The sequence below is a fragment of the Erpetoichthys calabaricus genome, chromosome 7 (assembly GCF_900747795.2).
Source record: "Erpetoichthys calabaricus chromosome 7, fErpCal1.3, whole genome shotgun sequence".
Lineage (NCBI taxonomy): Eukaryota > Metazoa > Chordata > Cladistia > Polypteriformes > Polypteridae > Erpetoichthys > Erpetoichthys calabaricus.
In genome coordinates, this window is record NC_041400.2 from 111,980,441 (window position 1) to 112,002,487 (window position 22,047).

General features: G+C 36.3%; 1 protein-coding gene across 9 annotated transcripts in view; it reads right to left on the bottom strand.

The window, feature by feature from the left end:
* The window catches only part of LOC114654142 (Dmx-like 1), a 343,530-nt gene that overhangs the window by 102,310 nt on the left and 219,173 nt on the right, over positions 1-22,047 (bottom strand). For 5 of the 9 annotated variants that reach the window (XM_051929967.1, XM_051929968.1, XM_051929966.1 and 2 more), the window contains exons 27-31: positions 19,317-19,393; positions 8,771-8,898; positions 8,344-8,592; positions 7,711-7,824; positions 3,683-3,858 (exon numbers count right to left, since the gene is read on the bottom strand). In XM_051929967.1, the coding sequence (XP_051785927.1) occupies positions 3,683-3,858; positions 7,711-7,824; positions 8,344-8,592; positions 8,771-8,898; positions 19,317-19,393 (744 nt within the window). The remainder of the gene's footprint in view (positions 1-3,682; positions 3,859-7,710; positions 7,825-8,343; positions 8,593-8,770; positions 8,899-19,316; positions 19,394-22,047) is intronic. The other 4 variants (XM_051929971.1, XM_051929970.1, XM_051929973.1 and 1 more) reach the window with 1 other exon arrangement.

The following is a 22,047-nucleotide window of genomic DNA, read 5'->3' on the forward strand; positions in this document are numbered from 1 at the left end:
GTAGTATGTGTTTAATTATGCTATCCATCTGTCCTTCCAGTGTCATGCCAACCACAGCAACAATACCGCGCGAAGCAGGAACAATCCGTGAATGGAGCGCCAGCGCCTTGCTAGTACTGCAGCACCGTGTCCTCAAATGTTTAATTATTAACGATATAGATTATTTAAATGAAGTTAAAGTTTTACCTGTATAATAAACATATTTTGCTGCATTTCACTTTAAAAATGATATTGTCATCATATGTAAACCACACGCTTTATAAAGTGGCTCAGGTTGTGCAATATTATAACTGTATCGCAAGTTTACAGTGAGGTAATTGTACTTGTCAGTACCAACAGTTTTACAAGGAGCACTTGATGGACTGTGAGTGCATTTATAGTTCTTGGGATGAAACTGTTTCTGAACCGCGAGGTCAGTACAGGAAAGGCTCTGAAGCGTTTGCGGTGTGAGAGCAGTTCAATTGACAGCATTGCTGAGGCAGTGTGTGCTTGATGCTGTATACTGATAATTCTCTTTCCAGTCAGCTGCTGTAGATCTGTGATTCCCCACTCAGATACAGTGATATAAATACTCCAAGTGGTGCAGTGAGAGTAATATGGAAAAAGATGATCCGCTGTGGAAACCCCTAATGGGAACAGCTGAAAGAAAAAGAAGAAGAAGAAGAAGAAGAAGGTGCAGTGAGGGGAACAACGCTAAGTAGCTATGGTATTTAGAATAGTTCGACCATTCTGTGGACCATTATATTGTTACAGGTTAATTGCAATCAGATGCATTAAACTAATAAACAATATGAGGTTAATTTCAGTGTATTTATAAAGCCGAATCAGGGACGTGGATCTAAAAAAGAAAGGGTAACCACACAGGAACAGTAGCACTGCTTTGACGCTGGGTGCCATCAGTCTGCAAAACCGAGTAGAGAACTTGTGTACACCAGGGTATGAGCTACCGTGGAAATGTGTGTGGCTTTACGCCAAGTTTAGGTTTTATACATCGCGATCTGAACGTGGAAACATTTTTGTGCGTACACACCGTTTATACATAGTCTGGTCCATTTTGACTTGGTGCAGCATGTTTATTTCCTACCCACTCTGGTTGTCACATATTGGACCTGGTCTGTACATCTAGCTTATGTGTTGGCAATACTGCCAAGCATTGATTTGGGCCTCTCTGACCACAGACCAGTACTTTTCACATTGCCAAAGTCTCTTCCTGCTCTTCACTGTAAACATCAAATCATTTTCTGTCTTTCACTGTTCCACCAACATTAGTCTTGTTCATAACTAGCACTAGATAAATTAGCTCCTATAAGACGTAGGGAGGTCTCCCTTAAGCATTCAGCTCCTTGGTATAATTCAGCACTATGATCTAAGAAAGTAGCTGGCTGATGGCTTGAAAGATTGTCATGATAATGTAACCTCAGTGAGTATGCCCAGGGTTTCTGTGACCATCAGAGGGCTTACAAAGTTTTCTATAATAAAAATATAAACTTAAATTATTCAACTAATTCAAGTTCATCCTCATTTCGTATTTTTCCCTGTCTTCATGATGTATCCAGCTCCTATTCTAAATTTTCACAAGTTTCATTTATTAATGACCTGCTCTGTAAGATGAGGCATACTACTGTTGTACTAGACCTAATCCCAACCACACATGTCAATTCCTGCCTTCATGTCATAATTACTGCTGTTTCAAAATAATAAATACATCCCTTGACAAAGGTTCTGCACCAGCAGCTTATGAAAATTACTTCCCTAACCCCAAAGTTAAAAAAATCTGGTCATATTGCTAAAAATATGAACAATTTTCAGCCTCTCTCTCACACTTGCCTTTTCAATCCAAAGTTCTCTATTGGCCTACCTACTCATCAGTTACTTAATCTGTAAGAAGCTAATGGAACAGTTTTAATCTGGTCTCAGAGAACACCACAGCTGTGAAACTGCTCTGCTTTGAGTAACTAATGATTTGATTATGGTAACAGACTCCAGGCAAATAGCCATATTGATTTTGTTAAATCTTAGTGCTGCATTTGGGGACCCAAGCCTAGGTCTGGAGTGGGAGCCTTGTTGTAGTCATGAAATGGCAGGGAGCCAGACCTGTGGAAGAGTGTTGACTGTGCCTGTCAGTAGGGTGTCTGCTCTGCTGTGTAGCACCATGCGGGATAAGCAGAGGTATCATCAATCTTAAAGGACACACTAGGTAGTGTTTTGATAGAGAGGACTTCAGCCTGTGTTTTTTAACCTCGATTTTAATGGTTTTTCTATTTATTGGATTTTAACCTCCACAGAACACTTTATTTCATGGATTTTTTTTATGTAATGAACATTTTGCATGGCACTATTTAAACACTGCTCTGTTTCTGGTTTTTAATAAAAGTACTGGAGCACTTATGCACCTACCCCTTGCTTTGTGTGTGAGTCTCCTCATCTGATGGCTAATCCCTCAGAAACGTTATCAGTGGCGGCAGGTTCAAAAGGCTCCCAGAGGGAACCGGTAGCGAGGAGCCAACCCGCACCATCACAGAATGGAGAACATTCTGTTAATCTCTGGCAAGGCCCAACAGTTGGTTAAGTCCTATCTAAAAAACAGGCACAAGTTTGTCAGGTTTGGCAACAGCAGGTCAAGCTGTCCATGGCCCTTTGCTGTTCTGTATCTGCCTCCCCTTGGCCATTTTATTCGTAGCTTTTGACTGGGTTATCCTTTTTATGCGGATAAAGCTCAGATCTGTTTAATCTTAGCCATGCACAGTATCTTCTTTCAAATGGAATGTAATAAAACAGACATATAGAAGGCATTGCCTTCCACCCCTTAGATCAGCACCCAAAAGCTTATTTATCTGTAGTACATTTGTTAAACTTGTTACTACCGTTTTTTATTTTACTAGTTGTCTTTATTATTTATGTATTATTGCTATTTGTTTCAAAATTATTAATATATATTTACTTACCTATTTTATTTATTTATTTATAGTATAATTCTTTATCTGTCTTGCACTTGTCCTGTGTTTATCAATATGTTGCATCGCGGTTCTGGGGAACATTACTTCCTGCCACTGTATGCTGCAATACTGTGTATGGATGATATGACAATAAAGCCACATTGACATGACTTTTGTTTATAGAATGTAACAATGAGAGACAAACAAAATAAAAATTTACTGCATAGTTTTAATGCGTCTTATGCAAACTTCTTAAGATAACTTGATCACTAATTTACAATGAAGTATTATACAGTATTTGCCAATATGAACTGAATTAGTCATGTGGATCAATGCAGGAAAGTGCAAGAATAGAGTATGCCTGTTTTACCACCAAATGTACTTTTAGCAAAATGATTAAATCACATCCTCTAAAGGAATTTCCTGTCAAGAATAAACAAAAACATTCTATTTGTGAGAGTAAACATAGTATAGCAAACTTTTATTCCTGTGTCATGTAACCTCCTAACCTAAGTAACTTTTTTTCCCTATGCTCTTTCAAAATTGTGTTAATTTACATATTAGATATGGTTGCAAAATAACACACTGAAGACTTTTACTGTTCAATAGGTTTGTACAGACATCTTAAAAAAAATCAAGTAATAAATAAATGTATGAGGATATAAATACAGAGAGCCTATTTGTAAAATAATCTCAAGTGAAAAGCAAAAGGACACATATGGTAATAACACAAATTGATTATTTACCTTAGCTATAAAGTAATCCCAGATACTAAGCTCAGGAGGAATGAATTTCTCGCTATATGTCAGATTTTCCTGCTCAACATCTGGTAAGGGAGTCGCATTTTCTTTGCTTGAACCTTTGGTGGATAACAGTTTAAAATGTCTGTGATGCTTTTCTGTTCCATCATTAACAGAAGGATCTTCAAGAAAATGGCACAATAGTAGGTTAATATTTTCAACAGTAAAGCATATACAGTACATACTAATAAACATCACACTGCTTCTGATTGTGTTTAATAAAAAAAAATGTATCCATGATAAAAAATACATATGCATTACTTTTCAGCTGCACATAACACAAGATTATTTTGTACAGAACAAATAACAAATGTTAATTCATATACTGTACAACACACAAGTAAGCACCCTTATAATATTTATTGATTTTGCAACAGTTTAAATAATAAATGCTTTGAAACTTTACTTTTCCTGCTGCATCTTACATGTTAAAGATTGCCTTGTCAATCTTGAAGGTTAAAGTCCTCAAATGCTTCCCCCATGATTGTTAATAAACAGTATGACAGTACCAAAAATTTGAAAATGATCAATGAAAAAACAAATACTGGTTAGAAAGTTCAACCTTTACATTCCCAATAAACTAAGAAGGCAAAAAAGATTTTATTGTATCAAACTGCACAATCAATCTTTATTTCTTCTCCTGAATATTTCCTTATTTCTTCCCCCAAACTATGCGACTCTTCGATTCCACCCGGGGGGTAAACGTTAACATTATTCAAAGTTATTGTCTGTTTTTACCTACATTTTTATTACTCTTTAATTTAATATTGTTTTTTTTTTTTTGTATCAGTATGCTGCTGCTGGAGTATGTGAATTTCCCCTTGGGATTAATAAAGCATCTATCTATCTATCTATCTGAATGTCAGCATCCACTGACATGTTTCACTGCTTGTGTAAAGGCATGGAAATGAAAGAGGACAAAAGAAAGAAACTACTGTATCTGAAGAAGGAGTAGGTTACATAATAACCTGATTAGGCTACTACTACTGCTATCCACATTTGAAAGCTAAATCTATCAGAAATGCACATTAAGTGACACTCTTGCCAAATGCTAGGTGACCTCCTTACAACAACATTTATTTATATAGCATATGCTGGAGTGGCCAGACAGAAGCCACTCTTCAGTAAAAGACAAAAGGAAGGCTGCTTCTAGTGTACACAAATACACCTAAAGAATGCACAGACTGTAAGAAACAAGACCTTCTGGTGCGTCTGGAGGAAACCAGGTATCACTCATGCCCTGTGCAAGGGAATGCTGAACAGATTAGAGTACAGAGATATCCCTAAATAAAACCTGCTCCAGAGTGCCCTGGACTGGACTGAAGGTTCACCTTCTAAAATGAGAATGACCCTAAGCACGAAGCAAAGACAACACAGGAGTGGTTTGGGGACAACTCCAACTCCAAGAATGCCCTTGAGTTGCAAAGCCAGAGCCCGTACTTGACTCCAATCGAACAGCTCTGGAGATAACTAATAAATAGCTGGCCAGTATTGGTCTCCATCCAATCTTACAGAACTCGTAGAGAAGAACGGCAGAAAAAAGAAACAAATTCAAGTGTATGAAGCATGTCTTGTCATAACCAAAGATGGGTACAGGTTGTAAAAGATGCCATAAGAGTTTAAACTAAACAATAAGTCTGAATACTTGTGTCAAATTGACATTTTAGTTTTTTAGTTTTAATAAATTTGAAAAGACTTCTAAACTCTTGTTTTCACTTTGTCATTCTGAGCTTTTCAGAGTTGGTTGTTGATGGAAAAAATTAAATACATGTATAATATACAGTATATACATACAGGGCGAGTCAAAATTATGTTAACATTTGAAAGGCGGAAACAATTTATTCACAAAGCATACTTCATATGCGCAAGATGATTTACAGGAATGTCTCAACCCGTTTGCCATCATGTTCAAGACATGTAACATTTGTGGCACATAAATTGTCCACAACAATTGTATACACACGCATATACTATTATATATATATATATATATATATATATATATATATATATATATATATATATATATATACTGTACATACACACACACGCAGACACAAAATTACTGCATCTACTGCATCACCAAGCTAAGATTTTGTTTGATAATTTCTTCTGGTACCTATCAGGGAATAAAGAAAAATTGCAAACATTAAATCAAAAAGAACAAAAAAAATCTTACAAGGATGAAAGCTCAAAAAAGCCAAATATGCCTGGCTGCACTTGGATCCTAATTTGGGATCATGTGGTGAGTGTGGCAATGCACTGTATCAACATATGCTCCCAACCTCTCCTCTCTCCTGAGGCAAACACCTTATGTGTAGCTTAACATAACAGTAAATTTTCAAATTTTCTTTCTAAAAAGATCCTATTGCTCAAAAATGGTGATGATCATTATGCTGCTGGAGTATGTGAATTTCCCCTTGGGATTAATAAAGTATCTATCTATCTATCTATCTATCTATCTGATTAATAAAGTATGTATGTATCTATCTATCTATCTAATAACAAAAAATAACAGCAAGATGATTCTGATTTTATATACATGTTAATTATGGTAATACAATATGAGTAAAATCTTCATATGAGTATCTAAGTGGAATTTGTAAGATTTCAATTTCACCAGTACGGTGACTGCCAAAAACAGTTTGTTCTCTTACCTCTACACATGGCAATAGCAGTTCTTTATAAATAATTATGATTAAGCTATTCTAACATTATACTTAAATGCACCTTAAAGTAGCACAAAAAGTATTTGAACTTGTTTCACATACTGGGTTACGGCATGCATATTTAATTGAATTTCCAATTCTTATGCTACTAATGCTGCCAATACTTTCATTCTACCAACTGTGGCTGGTTTCTGAAATTTAAACAGTAATTATTTTACTGTAGAAACAATAAGCAAATGTTAAGTGCGAAGAACAAAGGCATGTCTTTCTAATCACCTCAATTACCTACTCACCAACATCTCCAAAACCATTTTCTATATCGGTTTGAGATGAATTCCAGCCAACTTCACAGTCTACTTCTTCAAAAACAGCATTGTAAGAAAACAAAGGTAAAATGAAAAACTATTTTTAAAATAACATGTATTAGCTTTCTGTGATCCCAGAAACTCAACATTTAAGTGTTTTATTTTATGTATAAACAACCAAATGCACTAATTATTAAATTATGCTCGTGCTAATTAAAACCAAAAGTCTTTTCTAGCAATGTTCTTATATAACAATGGTCTCCAATTCAAGAAACCGGCAGTCTGGTTCTCATTACAAATTCAATCTGGATTCACAGAAAAAAAATTAAAAGTATTGCTGCAAGACACATGCTGAAATGGAACATGCTGCATATTTCAAACACTTACAAAAGATAACTTCTGTAGTGACAACAGACAGCAACCAACAAACATCTACAGTACATATAAAAAATGAGCTTTTAATCAACTGTTTTTAGAAACACAATGATGGTAAATGAAATAAACAGTTTTGTAGAAATTCAAAATATACTCTGAAAAGAAATGTTGCTAAAGCATGGCATAAAACTAGGGATTTCTTTGTGTTTAATTTTGTATTTTGAAAAAAGAAAGTAGCCCTAAAATGTTTGTACCCCTTTTAAAAATCTATACTGGAAAAATCAGGTTTAGGAAATATATGGATGTCAATAAATAAGAACTTCAGAAGTAACAGTGTATTTTTAGCCCTATATAGGTTTACACTCAGTCTATGCTTACATTTAATTTTGTTATTTCAGCTGTGATTATTTATTAATAATCACTAACATGGAAACACTGAGAAATCCTAGAAACAATGCAGAAATCATAATGCACACAGCAACTGGGTAAATAACCCAGTTTATACACATTTTCATGTTTACCAACTGAAAAGTCTGACATGTCCTCAGTTCAAGCAAACTTCCATGCAGAAAATACATGCTTACATACACACTGTGTTTGGCCTAACTTAGTTTTAAAATCTTGCCTGCTGGAACTGTTGTGGTATGTGTACTGGTGGTAACAAGGGCTTTAGAAAACCCCACACATTCCATGGAGAACACTACTACCTGATGAGGACTAGGGATAGAAAGATGTCTTCCTGCCAAAACAAAAAATAAGATTTCTTGTATATTGAGGGAAACATCAATACTGATTTTCTATATGATTATATGTCAGGCAAATACAGACTGGATTTAAAAAAAAATTAAAAATTAATTATTTATGATTGTTCTGCAGCACTGTAGAAGGAACTATATTAACTTGGTTAAATTTTCTCCATTTTGAATATTTGAATTCCCAGTTCCACTTGCAAATACCAAAATTAAATTGTGAAATATATATATATATATATATATATATATATATATATATATATATATATATATACACACACATACATATATACAAACATATTATATATATATATATATATATATATATATATATATATATATATATATACACATACACAAAAACACACATATAAATATATATATATATATATATATATATATATATATATATATATATACACATATATATATGTGTACACACACACACACACACACACACACATTCATAGAAATACAAGGCAACATAATGCTAACAAGGTACTAACCTGTTGTTTTTTTTGTTTGGGTGTCATCTTTAATAGGTATTTGAGCTCCACCACCAAACACAGCTGTCCACATCATACTATTTAGTGGATGAGCCATGATTCGAAAAAGTTCATTACTAGAATGTGTAGCTAGACCATGAGCAAACAAACTCAGAAAGACTGCAGTCAAAATCTCACAAAGCAGCACTGTCAACCGAGGTTGGTCCTCTTCTCCTGCTGAATTTAGAAGATGTATCAGTGATCCTACACCTGACAAAGCAAATATATACAAATTTATAACCTATTTAAGTACAAATGTAAAACATTATGTGTACTTTAAAAGTACTAAGTTAAACAAAAAGCAGTGACTTAATTAGATTAAAAAATAAAGTATAGGTATAAGTGCACAAAATCGTTTGTTAAAGAAAAATATACATTATGATATTACCTGGCCACAGTGATGGTGCTGTATTTGTTGTAACTGCTTCATCTAAACTTTCAGTTCGTATAGACTGAAGATTTGACATCAAAAAACTCTGATACACAAATCCAGTAAACTGGCTTATATGGGAGGTACTGAAACAAAATGTAAAAAATAAATAGTCTTTCCAAGTCACTAGCAAGATAATTCATTTTCAGTTTGGGCTAAAACATCTGTTTTGCTCCCCTGCAGACATTTCTTAACCTCACTGTTTATTATGCAATAAAACACTGACAGCAGTTAGGCATGTTTACCAAAAGCAGTAAAAGAAAAAAATTCAAATGAGCAAAATAGAAGAATCACTTCACTGCTTTTGTATTTTTTTTGCAATACTAATTGGAAATATGCAGAGCAATATACGTAACTGCCCACAACAAACTGAATAAAAGTGAGCTAAATGAATAATCTTTTAGTAATTCATACACTGTTTTAGGTATAATGCTATAAAATGATGTTGAGCTATATTCTGCAAGTGTTATGTATTTTTATTCTGCCACAATAAAAATACTGTATACTAGCCAACGCCCGCCATAGCACACGGCGGTGTAAGAATAGGAACGGAAAACGGTGAGAAAGGAATTCTGAAATCAAGAAGAAATAAATACTTCTTGAAAGACAGAGTTGTGAATAGGTGTTTTAGTGGAGACGACAGAATGAGTCGAAAGATCTAACCCTAGAAAAAGCCACATACAACTGACCGTGGCTGAAGACTGGTTGTTGTAGATTAACGCAAATCTTTGCAAACGTTTGTCCTTGGGACTTGTTGATAGTCATGGAGATGGAGAGTCTGAGTGAGAATTGTGTGCGTTTAAATTTAAAAGGGAGATTGGTGTCGGAAGGAAGGAGAGAGATTCTGGGAATGAAGATTGTTTTAGAATTTTGGATAGCGATCAGTTTGCACTCAATAATATTTGTATGTATTCAGGTAACGATGAGTCTTGCTCCGTTGCGAAGACCTTTTGATGGCATAATATTTCGGAGGAGCATAACTACAGTTCCCACCTTCAGATGAATATATGGGGAGGCAAGCCAGTTGGTATGAGGGTGTGTAAAAACTTTAGTGGGTACATTAGTTGATCATTAGGATCGTCACTGACTACTGTATCTACACTCTTGAAGGTCACTTTTTCACCCTGTTCTTGTATAAGATCAAGAACTTAGTTGTTAATATGTAGAGAATCGTCGTTTGTGACGTTCAGTATTGGTCTTGTAGCTTTCACTTTCGAGAGCGCTCATATTTTTTGTGAGTTTTAGGACTTTCATTTCGTTCCACAGCCTGTGTTTGTTGATGGAAGAGGCAACGGTGAGGGCTCGAGAACCGCGGAAGATAACAGACAGTATTTGGCGGAAATTAGGGATACTGTCGTTCATTTTATAAGAAAGGCTTAGGAAACAACCATCGCAGTATAACAAAAATAGGAAGGAGAGAAACGAATAGCAAGGAGCGAAACCAATGCCAATGGTCGACAGAGTACCTTCCTGTAGCAGGCTACGGAAAAGACTCCCAGGCGCACACATGGCTGAAGTGAAGGTCACATGGTCAGGCTAGATATAGGGCGGTGATGTGACACCAATGGGGTCATGAGAGAGGAGCGGAGAACGAGAAAAGCGGTGTGGGGGTGTATGGGAGGCCTCAGGCAGCGTGGAGAAGGGTTTCGAAGAGGACGAATAGGAATTGAGAAATGCCGTGTCGGCTGCGTGAGGGCGGGACCGGTTTTGAAGAGGAGCCGCAGGCAGCGTGGGGAAGGTTTTGGAAGAGAACGAATAGCAATCGAGAAATACCGTGTCGGCTGCGTGTGGGCGGGACCACTTTTGAAGAGGAAGCAAGACGAACCAGAAGAGAAATATATATATATATATACTGTGTATATATATATATATATATATATATATATATATATATATATATATATATATATATATATATATATATATATATATATATATACTAGCAAAATACCCGCGCTTCGCAGCGGAGAAGTAGTGTGTTAAAGAGGTTATGAAAAAAAAAGGAAACATTTTAAAAATAACGTAACATGATTGTCAATGTAATTGTGTTGTCATTGTTATGAGTGTTGCTGTGTTTTATATATATAAAATACACACACACACATATAAACATATATATACATATACATATACACATATATATATATACATATCTACATATATATATATACATATCTACATATATATATATACATATCTACATATATATATATACATATCTACATATATATATATACATATATATATATATATATATATATATATATATATATATATATATATATATATATATATACACATATACACATCCACATATCAACATATATATATACACATATATACACACACACACGGTTTATGGGTGATGATTGTTTTACTCTTTTTATGTTTATTTTATTTTATTGTAGAATCAACTCCTATCTGCGCACAGCAGGGCAGCCGTGGGCGGATGCGTATGGTGTATTCACTCCATGTTATCGTGCATTGCGCTGTCAGTGGTATTTTGATAAAAGAATTTGAAAAACATATAAGACGCGTATAAATTATTAAACAGTAAAACATTAAAATTTAAGAAGTAAAGTTACATTAAGTACTACTGCAGTGCCTTCGGGTATACCTCATTTTTTGTTTGCCCATTACATGCTTAAATGTATACATTTTTTGGTGCACCTACCCGAGAACACGCGACATATAACAGAGCGTGGGAGTAGCACGGATTTTAAACACGCGTTGAGTTCATCTGCTGGTCTCCCTCGTGGAATAACTGGTAATGTTTGACTAAAATGTACAGCGAGTAAAACGACATTACCTCCTATTTTTTTTTTTACGATCTCTGAGATCTTGCTTTTTTCGGTTCAAGGCTTCATAAGCTGTTTTATGTTGTATGGTGTACTTATCCCAAACCATCATCTTTGAATGTTGCAAGACTTTCGTCTTGTATGTAGATCGGGGTAATTACATTCATTGCATTCCTAGTCTGAATCACAATCTGATTGTATGGGTGGTTACCTGGCACTGTAGGGTTGCCACCCGTCCTTTAAAATACGGAATCGTGCCGCATTTGAGAATGAAATTGCGCGTCCCGTTTTGAATCAATACTGGACGGGATTTATCCCGTATTTTTTTTATCATTTTTTTTTTAAAGCAGCGTCTCATGCAAATCATCCCACACGCATTTTATGAAGATGCCTCCTTTCCTAGTTTTGATTGGGTAATACTTGATGTCATCGTTAGTTTGATTGGTGTTTTTAACTGTCCAGTGAGGAGGGCGTGTCTTTTAAGTACAGTCTGCAAAGTGTTGGCACTGAGATGTGGCGTCAGCGCCATAGTTGAAGCCCCTAACGTTGCGGTCAGCAAGTCGGCTAACATCCGCCATGTGCCGTCTTTCAGTTGCGAGAAGCAGATCATAGAATGGTTGAAACTGTTGCCCCTAACGTTGCGCCACGGCGTGTGGTTCGTTTATACCTCGTGTCTTCTCATTAAACTTTTATCTCGCGAATATGTTATTGCAATCTGCAGCGGGAGCGTTTCTATAAAGTTAATTTAAACTTACGTTTTACACCGTGCTTTGTTTCCCTTATGAACATGCTTGTATGCTTCACTCGCTCCGTTCTCAATTGTTTAATAAATTTTTTGCTCTTCGCTGTTTGCGGCTGTTCCTCCATTTCCCCCTACTTCGTTGTTTTATCTCGCGAATATGTTATTGCAATCCTTAACGGGAGCGTTTCAATAAACTGATTGAAAATAGTTTTGCATTTACCTTTTTAGTAAAAGGCGAGCTTTTAAGCCTGAGAAATCACCGCGTAAATGCACACGTTTAATTGGACATGTGTTAATATGTATGGTTACACAGTATTAAAAGACAGTGAACAACGTCAGTTACCTTTGTTCCCGCGTTTGATAAAAGGTGAGCTTTTAAGCCTGAGAAATCACCCCGTAAATGCACACGTTTAATTGCACATGTGTTAATATGTATGCTTACACAGTATTAAAAGACAGTCAAAAATTAACATCATTTACCTTCGTTCCCGCGTGTGACTCGTGCTGTAAATCTCTTCCTTGTTTTTAGTTCACGTGATTACGTAGGAGGCATGATGACGCGATACGTGACTCCGCCTCCTCCATTACAGTGTATGGACAAAAAATATGTTCCAGTTATGACCATTACGCTTTGAATTTCGAAATGAAACCTGCCTAACTTTTGTAAGTAAGCTGTAAGGAATGAGCCTGCCAAATTTCAGCCTTCCACCTACACGGGAAGTTGGAGAATTAGTGATGAGTCAGTCAGTGAGTGAGTGAGTGAGTCAGTCAGTGAGGACTTTGCCTTTTATTATTATAGATATATATATATATATATATATATATATAAAGATATAGGGACCTCTAGAAACCAAAAACTGAAGAATACTGTAATTTTCAAGAGTTATACAAAAAGGTATTTTTAATGGAACAAGTAATGGGTTACTTGTACCTTTCATGGCTTTCCCAGAAGTACTTTTTCTATGAAACAAGGGAAAGCCGTGAAAGCCACTGTTTAAAAAAAAAAAAAAAATGCACAGACTTTCCCAGAAGGTACTGTACATGTGAGATTCTGAAGTCAGTTGAATGTGGACTCTATGGTCTTATGAGACCAAAATTGAGCTTTTCTGCATCAGGCCCTGGAAGGATTACAAAGGTAGAGGATAAAATGAATGCAGCAAGTCTGGAAGAAACCTACACCTTGGGAGAAGATTTGTTTTCTAGTATGACATTGAGCATTACCATAAAGTTAAAGCAACATAGGAATGACTTACAAACAATAAGGTGAAAAATTCTAAGGAGTGTGAATAATTTTTATAGGCATTACATGCCATTAATATGTATGTTCAATAATTTTTAAAGTACTATTTCTATTCTAAAAACAATACTTGCTTAAAGTTGTGAAGCACCAGACTACTTGAATGTAGGTAAGAAGGTGACACTACATTAGCATAAAAGTTTCCTGCTATTGTTGGTTGCCCTAAAAATGTCAACCATTTCAGCCATTTTCATAGTAACTACTTAACATGTAGCAACAAATGAGGATCGTAAGTTGGTGCAAAATTGCTCTGTAGAATGCCTCCTACTTTGAAAGTTAGAAATTCATGTGGATGATAGGGAGAATTCACAAATTCCAAAATCCACAAAGAGCTGCATGCTGTTTTAAATAACTCAACTGATTAATGTATTAAAAAAAATGCCAAATTCAATGAAATATCATTTGGAATTTTGAGAACAGCTAGGCAGCACCAGCTTTGCAGATTTTGCGCCAATAAACTTGTATTGTGCCATGCCTAATAGAAAAAGTCAAAGAATGCATATGTAATGCATTATATAAACCTAATAGGACCTCCGCCTTCCTATATGCAGCTCATGCACTGTGTGCATATAGAATTGTAATCAGTACTTCTAATCAATGCATGATCATTTTTACAATTTAATATAAATATAATACAAATATTAACCCCTATGAAGTTTTGACAATGAATTATTAAACCTAAGGATAAGAATTGAATGTAACTAAAGGGTTAACTAAATGTTGTATTATTAAGCTTAGGCATGTGAGGATTTTGCCTCATGTTAGAGGAGCCACCAACGTAATTTCTAAGGTTAAAAATAAGTAAATGAGCAATGAACACCCCTATTATGTAGCAGTGACAAGGTCAATTGGAAAACCCAATGGACGATTCGACATGTATACGAAATTGCTGGTGGCTGTAGTAGATTGATTAATATGATAAGATTCTGCCCATTAAGAGTCAGATGATGTGAGGTATTAGGTAAGGTAATGGTAATAGAAAAGTATTAAAAAAATGAACTGCTGAATTAATTGCTCATTCAATGGGCCAATACATTTGTGCATATCTGTGTGCAAATAAAATTTTGTTTTGTATTCTCATCTGATCTCCGTGAATGGTTTCTTTGAAAATAGAGGGGTTTTTTTTTCCATAGCATGTGTTGCCCTTGATCAGAGGACGGATGCTGGGTGGGGGTATTGTGGGTTCACAGACCTCCACAATTTTGCAGCTCTGCTGGCCAGTCAATTGGATGCACATTTTTGTTTATTTGACTTGAGTCAGATAACTCCTCCCATAACCCTAATTTTGAACCATAGTGTAACTGGGCATAACATCACTAATGCAAACCGACAGCAGAGCTCTGGAGGTTCGCAGCTTGACTCTCTTGGGGTTACTGCTATTTAATTAGTCATCAAATTAATGACATTAATAGTCCATCCATCCATCCATCCATCCTCTTCCGCTTATCCGAGGTCGGGTCGCGGGGGCTGCAGCTTGAGACATTAATAGTCACCTGTGATAATTTTCCATTAACGAGCAGAGAGATGGCTTCAAATCAACACCAGTCAGGAGCACAGAAAAGAAAAAAAGACAAGAAAAAAAAAACCAAAAGCATGAAGAAGCAGCTGCTGCACTAGTTAACAAATGTGTTTAGTAATATATATTTGTCACTACACTAAACCTAGCGGTTTACTGGAGAAACATTATGAGTAACAGTTTTGATATTGAGTATTTAACACATATTATCTAATGTTACAGTGTTACCTAGTTGACACATGGTTAGGATGATTTATTATAGCCATATAAACCTCAGGACCTCTACACGTTGTTGAAGGCTGCTAACGTTAGCAGACATATTATGCGTTCCAAACGTTGCTGTACTGAGGACACATTTGTAAATTTGTACCAAAACACAGGCTCTCTTGCTTTCTAGTTGGTTACTGGCTGAATTGTGTAAAAGCCTCATGAAAGAAACTCTGACATACAAAAAAGAACAATCAACTCAGATTAACTTCAACTAGATAACATTACTAATTTAGTTAATACCTTATTGCGATCTGCTGTCACTGGAAGGACAAAGTGAAGTTTAGATAAATTCGTAAGTGTAGGTGGTATAGTCACTGATCATTTTTTAAATACCTAATTATTAAGCATCACTTTGACCCTGCATTTACTGCATTAAGTTTATTAAGCCTGTTCAGTAGTAGTAGTTTTTTATTAGTAGTAGTAGTTTAACTTTATATTATCTTTATTATTACTAGTAGTACTGCTAGTACTGCAATTGTTTTTGTTGTATCACATCACAAATTATATTTTGGCTGTATCAAGTAACAAAGAGTAACAACACATTGATACCCTGGACCATTACTATCAGTATTAGTACTAATTAGGCCTTCATTTATAAAGGAAAAAAATCAAGTGATATATCATAGCAATTAAATACCATTGAAGTCCAAATCTATGGGTTGCCCTCCAGATTGCAGCAACCATTCCAGTTACCAGTTTTGCAAAATTTAAGCTTATCAAGAAATACTTCAGGTCATCCATGGCACAACAACATTTAAGCAGCTTGGCTATCATCAATATCAACTCTAAACCTTGCACAGAAGCTTTCATGTAATAACCTAAAAGAGGACTTTGCCTCCTGAAAATGTCAATGTGCGCGATGTTGTGATATGCAACAAAGAAAATGAAGAAACCTTTACAAAATTCACTTTCAAGGTTTCATTATTTTTAAAAAGGTATTTGTATTTGACATATGCACTTCTTTGTCTCTCTATTATATAAAAAATAATCTTTCGACGCAACGACACTTATTAGGAGACAAGACGTGACTTTTTGGAAAAGATTTTTTCAAGTCTCATGAGACCATTTTCAAACAAGACCACGGTATTCTCAACTCTCAGTCTTGTGAATGCTTTTGTCAGACACACTTCCTGCGCTCTCAGCTCTTATAAATTTTAACGTTTTCCGCACTTTAAGTTCCCAATTAAAGAAGACGTATTATGTCCAAATCCTATTGAAGAATTTCATCATGAAGGATTATCAACAGAAAAAATGAGTACACGGGCAATCCTAGCACCTAGAAACGAGGAAGTCAAATGAAATTACGTCAAAAATGGCAATCGGTTACAAGGCAAAATGGTTAAATGCATATCAATAGACTATGCTGAAACAGTTGGTGGTGATCATGCGGAAGATGAAACCATCAACTTACAATGTCACCAAGAATATCTACAACCGTTAACACCATCCGGTCTTCCACCGCATGAATTACTGTAGAAAGAAGAATGTATCCAAGAAAGGTAATGTTGTACATCTCCCACAGATAACATTAGACCCCAAAGGAGATTGTGATATGCCATCCGTATTAAAATGTTAACAGTTTCCCGTTAGAATAGCTTTTGCAAAGAATTTTAACAAATCTCAGAGCCAAACATTCGAAAAAGTCGTTTTATTTAATAGAGAGAAAGAAACGAAATTCAATCATGGGCAGTTATACGTCGCATGGATGGAAATGTAGCACTTAACATGAAAATTAAAATCTGCTTAAATTGAACATACACTACCCCCATATGCAAGCAGCAGAACCGCAAAGAGGCTAGCGCGTAGAGCTGGCCAGGGGGTTGGCAGGCAAAGCCCCCTAGTTTATTTATATACAGGTGCTGGTCATAAAATTAGAATATCATGACAAAGTTGATTTATTTCAGTAATTCCATTCAAAAAGTGAAACTTGTATATTACATTCATTCATTACACACAGACTGATGTATTTCAAATGTTTATTTCTTTTAATGTTGATGATTATAACTGACAACTAATGAAAGTCCCAAATTCAGTATCTCAGAAAATTAGAGTATCAATTAAGACCAATGCAAAAAAAGGATTTTTAGAAATGTTGGCCAACTGAAAGGTATGAACAGGAAAAGTACGAGCATGTACAGCACTCAATATTTAGTTGGGGCTCCTTTGACCTGGATTACTGCAGCAATGCGGCGTGGCATGGAGTCGATCAGTCTGTGGCACTGCTCAGGTGTTATGAGAGCCCATGTTGCTCTGATAGTGGCCTTCAGCTCTTCTGAATTGTTGGGTCTGGCGTATTGCATCTTCCTCTTCACAATACCCCATAGATTTTCTATGGGGTTAAGGTCAGGCGAGTTTGCTGGCCAATCAAGAACAGGGATACCATGGTCCTTAAACCAGGTACTGGTAGCTTTGGCACTGTGTGCAGGTGCCAGGTCCTGTTGGAAAATTAAATCTGCATCTCCATAAAGTTAGTCAGCAGCAGGAAGCATGAAGTGCTCTAAAACTTCCTGGTAGACGGCTGCGTTGACCTTGGACCTCAGAAAACACAATGGACCAACACCAGTAGATGACATGGCACCCCAAACCATCACTGACTGTGGAAACTTTACACTGGACTTCAAGCAACATGGAATCTGTGCCTCTCCTCTCTTCCTCCAGACTCTGGGACCTTGATTTCCAAAGGAAATGCAAAATTTACTTTCATCAGAGAACATAACTTTGGACCACTCAGCAGCAGTCCAAAGGCGAGACGCTTCTGACGCTGTCTCTTGTTCAAGAGTGTCTTGACACAAGGAATGCGACAGCTGAAACCCATGTCTTGCATACGTCTGTGCGTGGTGGTTCTTGAAGCACTGACTCCAGCTGCAGTCCACTCTTTGTGAATCTCCCCCACATTTTTGAATGGGTTTTGTTTCACAATCCTCTCCAGGGTGCGGTTATCCCTATTGCTTGTACACTTTTTTCTACCACATCTTGTCCTTCCCTTCGACTCTCTATTAATGTGACTGGACACACAGCTCTGTGAACAGCCAGCCTCTTTAGCAATGACCTTTTGTGTCTTGCCCTCCTTGTGCAAGGTGTCAATGGTCGTCTTTTGGACAACTGTCAAGTCAACAGTCTTCCCCATGATTGTGTAGCCTACAGAACTAGACTGAGAGACCATTTAAAGGCTTTTGCAGGTGTTTTGAGTTAATTAGCTGATTAGAGTGTGGCACCAGGTGTCTTCAATATTGAACCTTTTCACAATATTCTAATTTTCTGAGATACTGAATTTGGGACTTTCATTAGTTGTCAGTTATAATCATCAAAATTAAAAGAAATAAACATTTGAAATACATCAGTCTGTGTGTAATGAATGAATCTAATGTACAAGTTTCCCTTTTTCAATGGAATTACTGAAATAAATCAACTTTGTCATGATATTCTAATTTTATTACCAGCACCTGTACTTATAGTTGAAGTTAAATCTGTTATAAGAAATACTAATGTATTCAGGGAGGTGCTCAAATAAGATTCTGCTAATATCTAATAAATAAACAGTAAATCTACTATTATCTCAAGACAGAATGGGAGTTTATTTTTTTTTAAAAGAGGACCCTTGGAACAAAATTATAAAATTATAGAGTACAAAATAATTTAGTGCTCCATTTGACCATGAGGTATCCAGAAATTTTGGAAATGTTTACATAAACTGTTATGGTTTAAATGACTGCTTTTCAATCTTAGAAACAACTGAGCTCCCATGTCTTAAAAGTTTGTTAAAGTAACTATAATGCTGACTTAAATCCAGTATACAAGGTGCAAGGTTTAGTTACAAGAACAGAAGTGTTTTTATATTGGTACACTGAAACAATGACATTAAATACACTCTAATAAGTTACCTGTAGCTTTGGCTATTGCAAAGACACTGATAGATGCAGGCTGAAAGTGATGCTGCCAAGGTATGCATTACATGGATCTACAAAAAAAATGTAATAAAGTATTGAAAGGAAAATTCAAATGTATTAATGAAAATAAAACAGATACATTTCAGATATGTTTTATTTTGAAACCTCTATTTAAACAAAATACTGTCTTTAAACTTTATATTAATTACATTAAAATCATTATTTTCACCAGTGGTGTGGCTTACTGTAGCAATACGCTAAGTTGCCCTGACAAGGCTGACTATCTCAGAAATGTCTTCCATACCCTATTTATGTGCTCTGGATTGATAGATATTTGGCCATAGTATCAGAAGACATTTTTGGTGAAAACCAAATACAGCATTTGTCTACAAAAATTGTATAAAGCTAGATACAAATGGCATAAAGGATGGTGGGGGAAATGTTATGGTGCATCAGGGCCTGGGAAGTTAACAACACAGAATCCACTATGAATCCATTTTATCAGAGGGTGCATGAGGGTAACAAGAGACCATCTGTCAGAAAATTGAACCTCAACCAAAAGTGACCTTGCAACATGACAAAGACTCTAAATATAAATAAATCTGTCAAGGAATGGCTGACAAAAAATAGAAATGGAGTCAAAGTCAAACTGGTATTCCATTGAGATGCTGTGAGGGGATTTGCGCATAAGACACCTCTCAAACATTGTTCAGAATTCATAAAACTTACACACATTAACTATAATGTCAACAATTACAGCATATTTTTATTAGATTAACATGTGTACTCAAAAAGTGATTTTTATCATATGAAAATTACAAAACATTCAGGAAAGTGTCATGCAAATAAACTATGGGAAATGACAGTGGTGATAAAGCATATCTAAAAATGAAACTGGAGTAAAATATTGTTCATGTCCAAGTGTTAAAGTAAGAATTTAAGGCATAATTTCAACAACCTACCGATTCATGTAAAATAATAAATATCTATCCTTAGATTTTCTATTCCCACTTATCCCAAGCAGAGATGTGGGGAAGTTGAAGCCTACCCCAGGAAGAACAAGACAGAAGCATTCTATGGACAGGATGCAAGTCCATCTCTCCTGCACACGCACAATATATACTGTTATGTGTTAAATGCTGTCTCTTGTATGGATTGTACTGCACATATTATGTGGAAAACCTACTGTGGCTCTACACTGCTTGAGATTAGTGATCACTTCTCAGCATACAACATTACCCCAGCATTAAGGAAGCAATTGAGCTGCCGTGGAATTGTGCAAAAATCAGGTTGCTCCATTCTATCCTATTTTCAAATATTAACTCAGCCGTATCCGCCAACATCTCAGTTTTTCTGATCATGTTTCAGTTATGCTACTGCCTATATCCAAACCAATCCTTCAACCAAATTATGGTGTGGCTACAGGGAGATATTTCAGTCCTGACAGACTGTTTTGATCACACAGACTGGGCCAGGTTTAAAGCAGCTGCCACCAGAGTATGCATCATTAATCACTGGTTCCATTAACAAGTGCATAAACAGATGCGACTGTCTCAAAGACCATCAAAAAATGTGCAGATCAGAAACTGTGGCGACACTGGAGGTACGTACACTGTTAAAAGCTTGTAATGCTGCCTTTAGATCAGGTGACAAAGTAGCCCTCAGAACAGAGGGCAAACCAGTCTCAGGGCATCAAAGCAGCTAATCAAGAGTATTGCAAGAAAATCTACACCCACTTTCAGGACACCAGAGATACATGGTGCATGTGGTGGAGAATCCAAACCATCACAGGGTATAAGACCATACCCCATGTTGCAATAGTGATGCCTCCCTTCCAGATGTTCTAAATAACTTCTATGCATGATTTTATGGCTTGAATGGCATAGTTGTGACGAAGTCCATCCCTCCTCAGGAAAAATGAATTTTTTTCTCCACTGCTGACATGAGAAGGACTTTGCTGAACGTAACCCCACACAAAACTGCTGCACAAGATAACATACCTGGTCAAGTGGTCAGAGAATGTGCAAATCAGCTGATGCATATCTTTATTGACATCTTCAACATTTCCTTGACACAGGTAGTCATCCCCAAGCACCTTAAAACCAGCTCCATCACACCCATGCCAAGAAGTCCTCCGTCTCCTGCCTTAATAATCACCTTATAAAACTCACACCCGTCATCTTGAAGTGCTTTGAGAGGCTATCCTTGAGCCACGTGAAAGCCAGACTTCCCACATCACACAATCCTTTCCGGTTTTCCTGTCCCCTGAACTATTCCACTGAAGACGCCATATCATCTATTCTTCATCTGGCCCTGTCCTATCTGGACAAAACAGACATTTATATTGGGATTTTTTTCACCGATTTCAGTTCAGTTTTCAACACCATCATCCCTACGAAGCTCATAGGAAATTTGGGACTGATAGGTTAAAACACTTCCCTATGTAAATGGATCTTGAACTTCCTGACAGACACCCCAGACAGCCCACGTTGGAAACTCCACCTCCAGTACCATTAAGCTGAGCACTGGTTTCCCACAACTGTGAACTCTTCTCATTTCTGTTCACTCTGCTGACTCACAATGGTATGGCTTTATAGAGCTCAAACACAGTCATTAATTTTGGGAATGACACAACTTTGGATGGTCTCATTATCAAAGGGGATGAGTGTGCTTTGAGAGATGACTGTTGATTTCTAAAAGCCCCATGTTGTCCACACCCCATGGC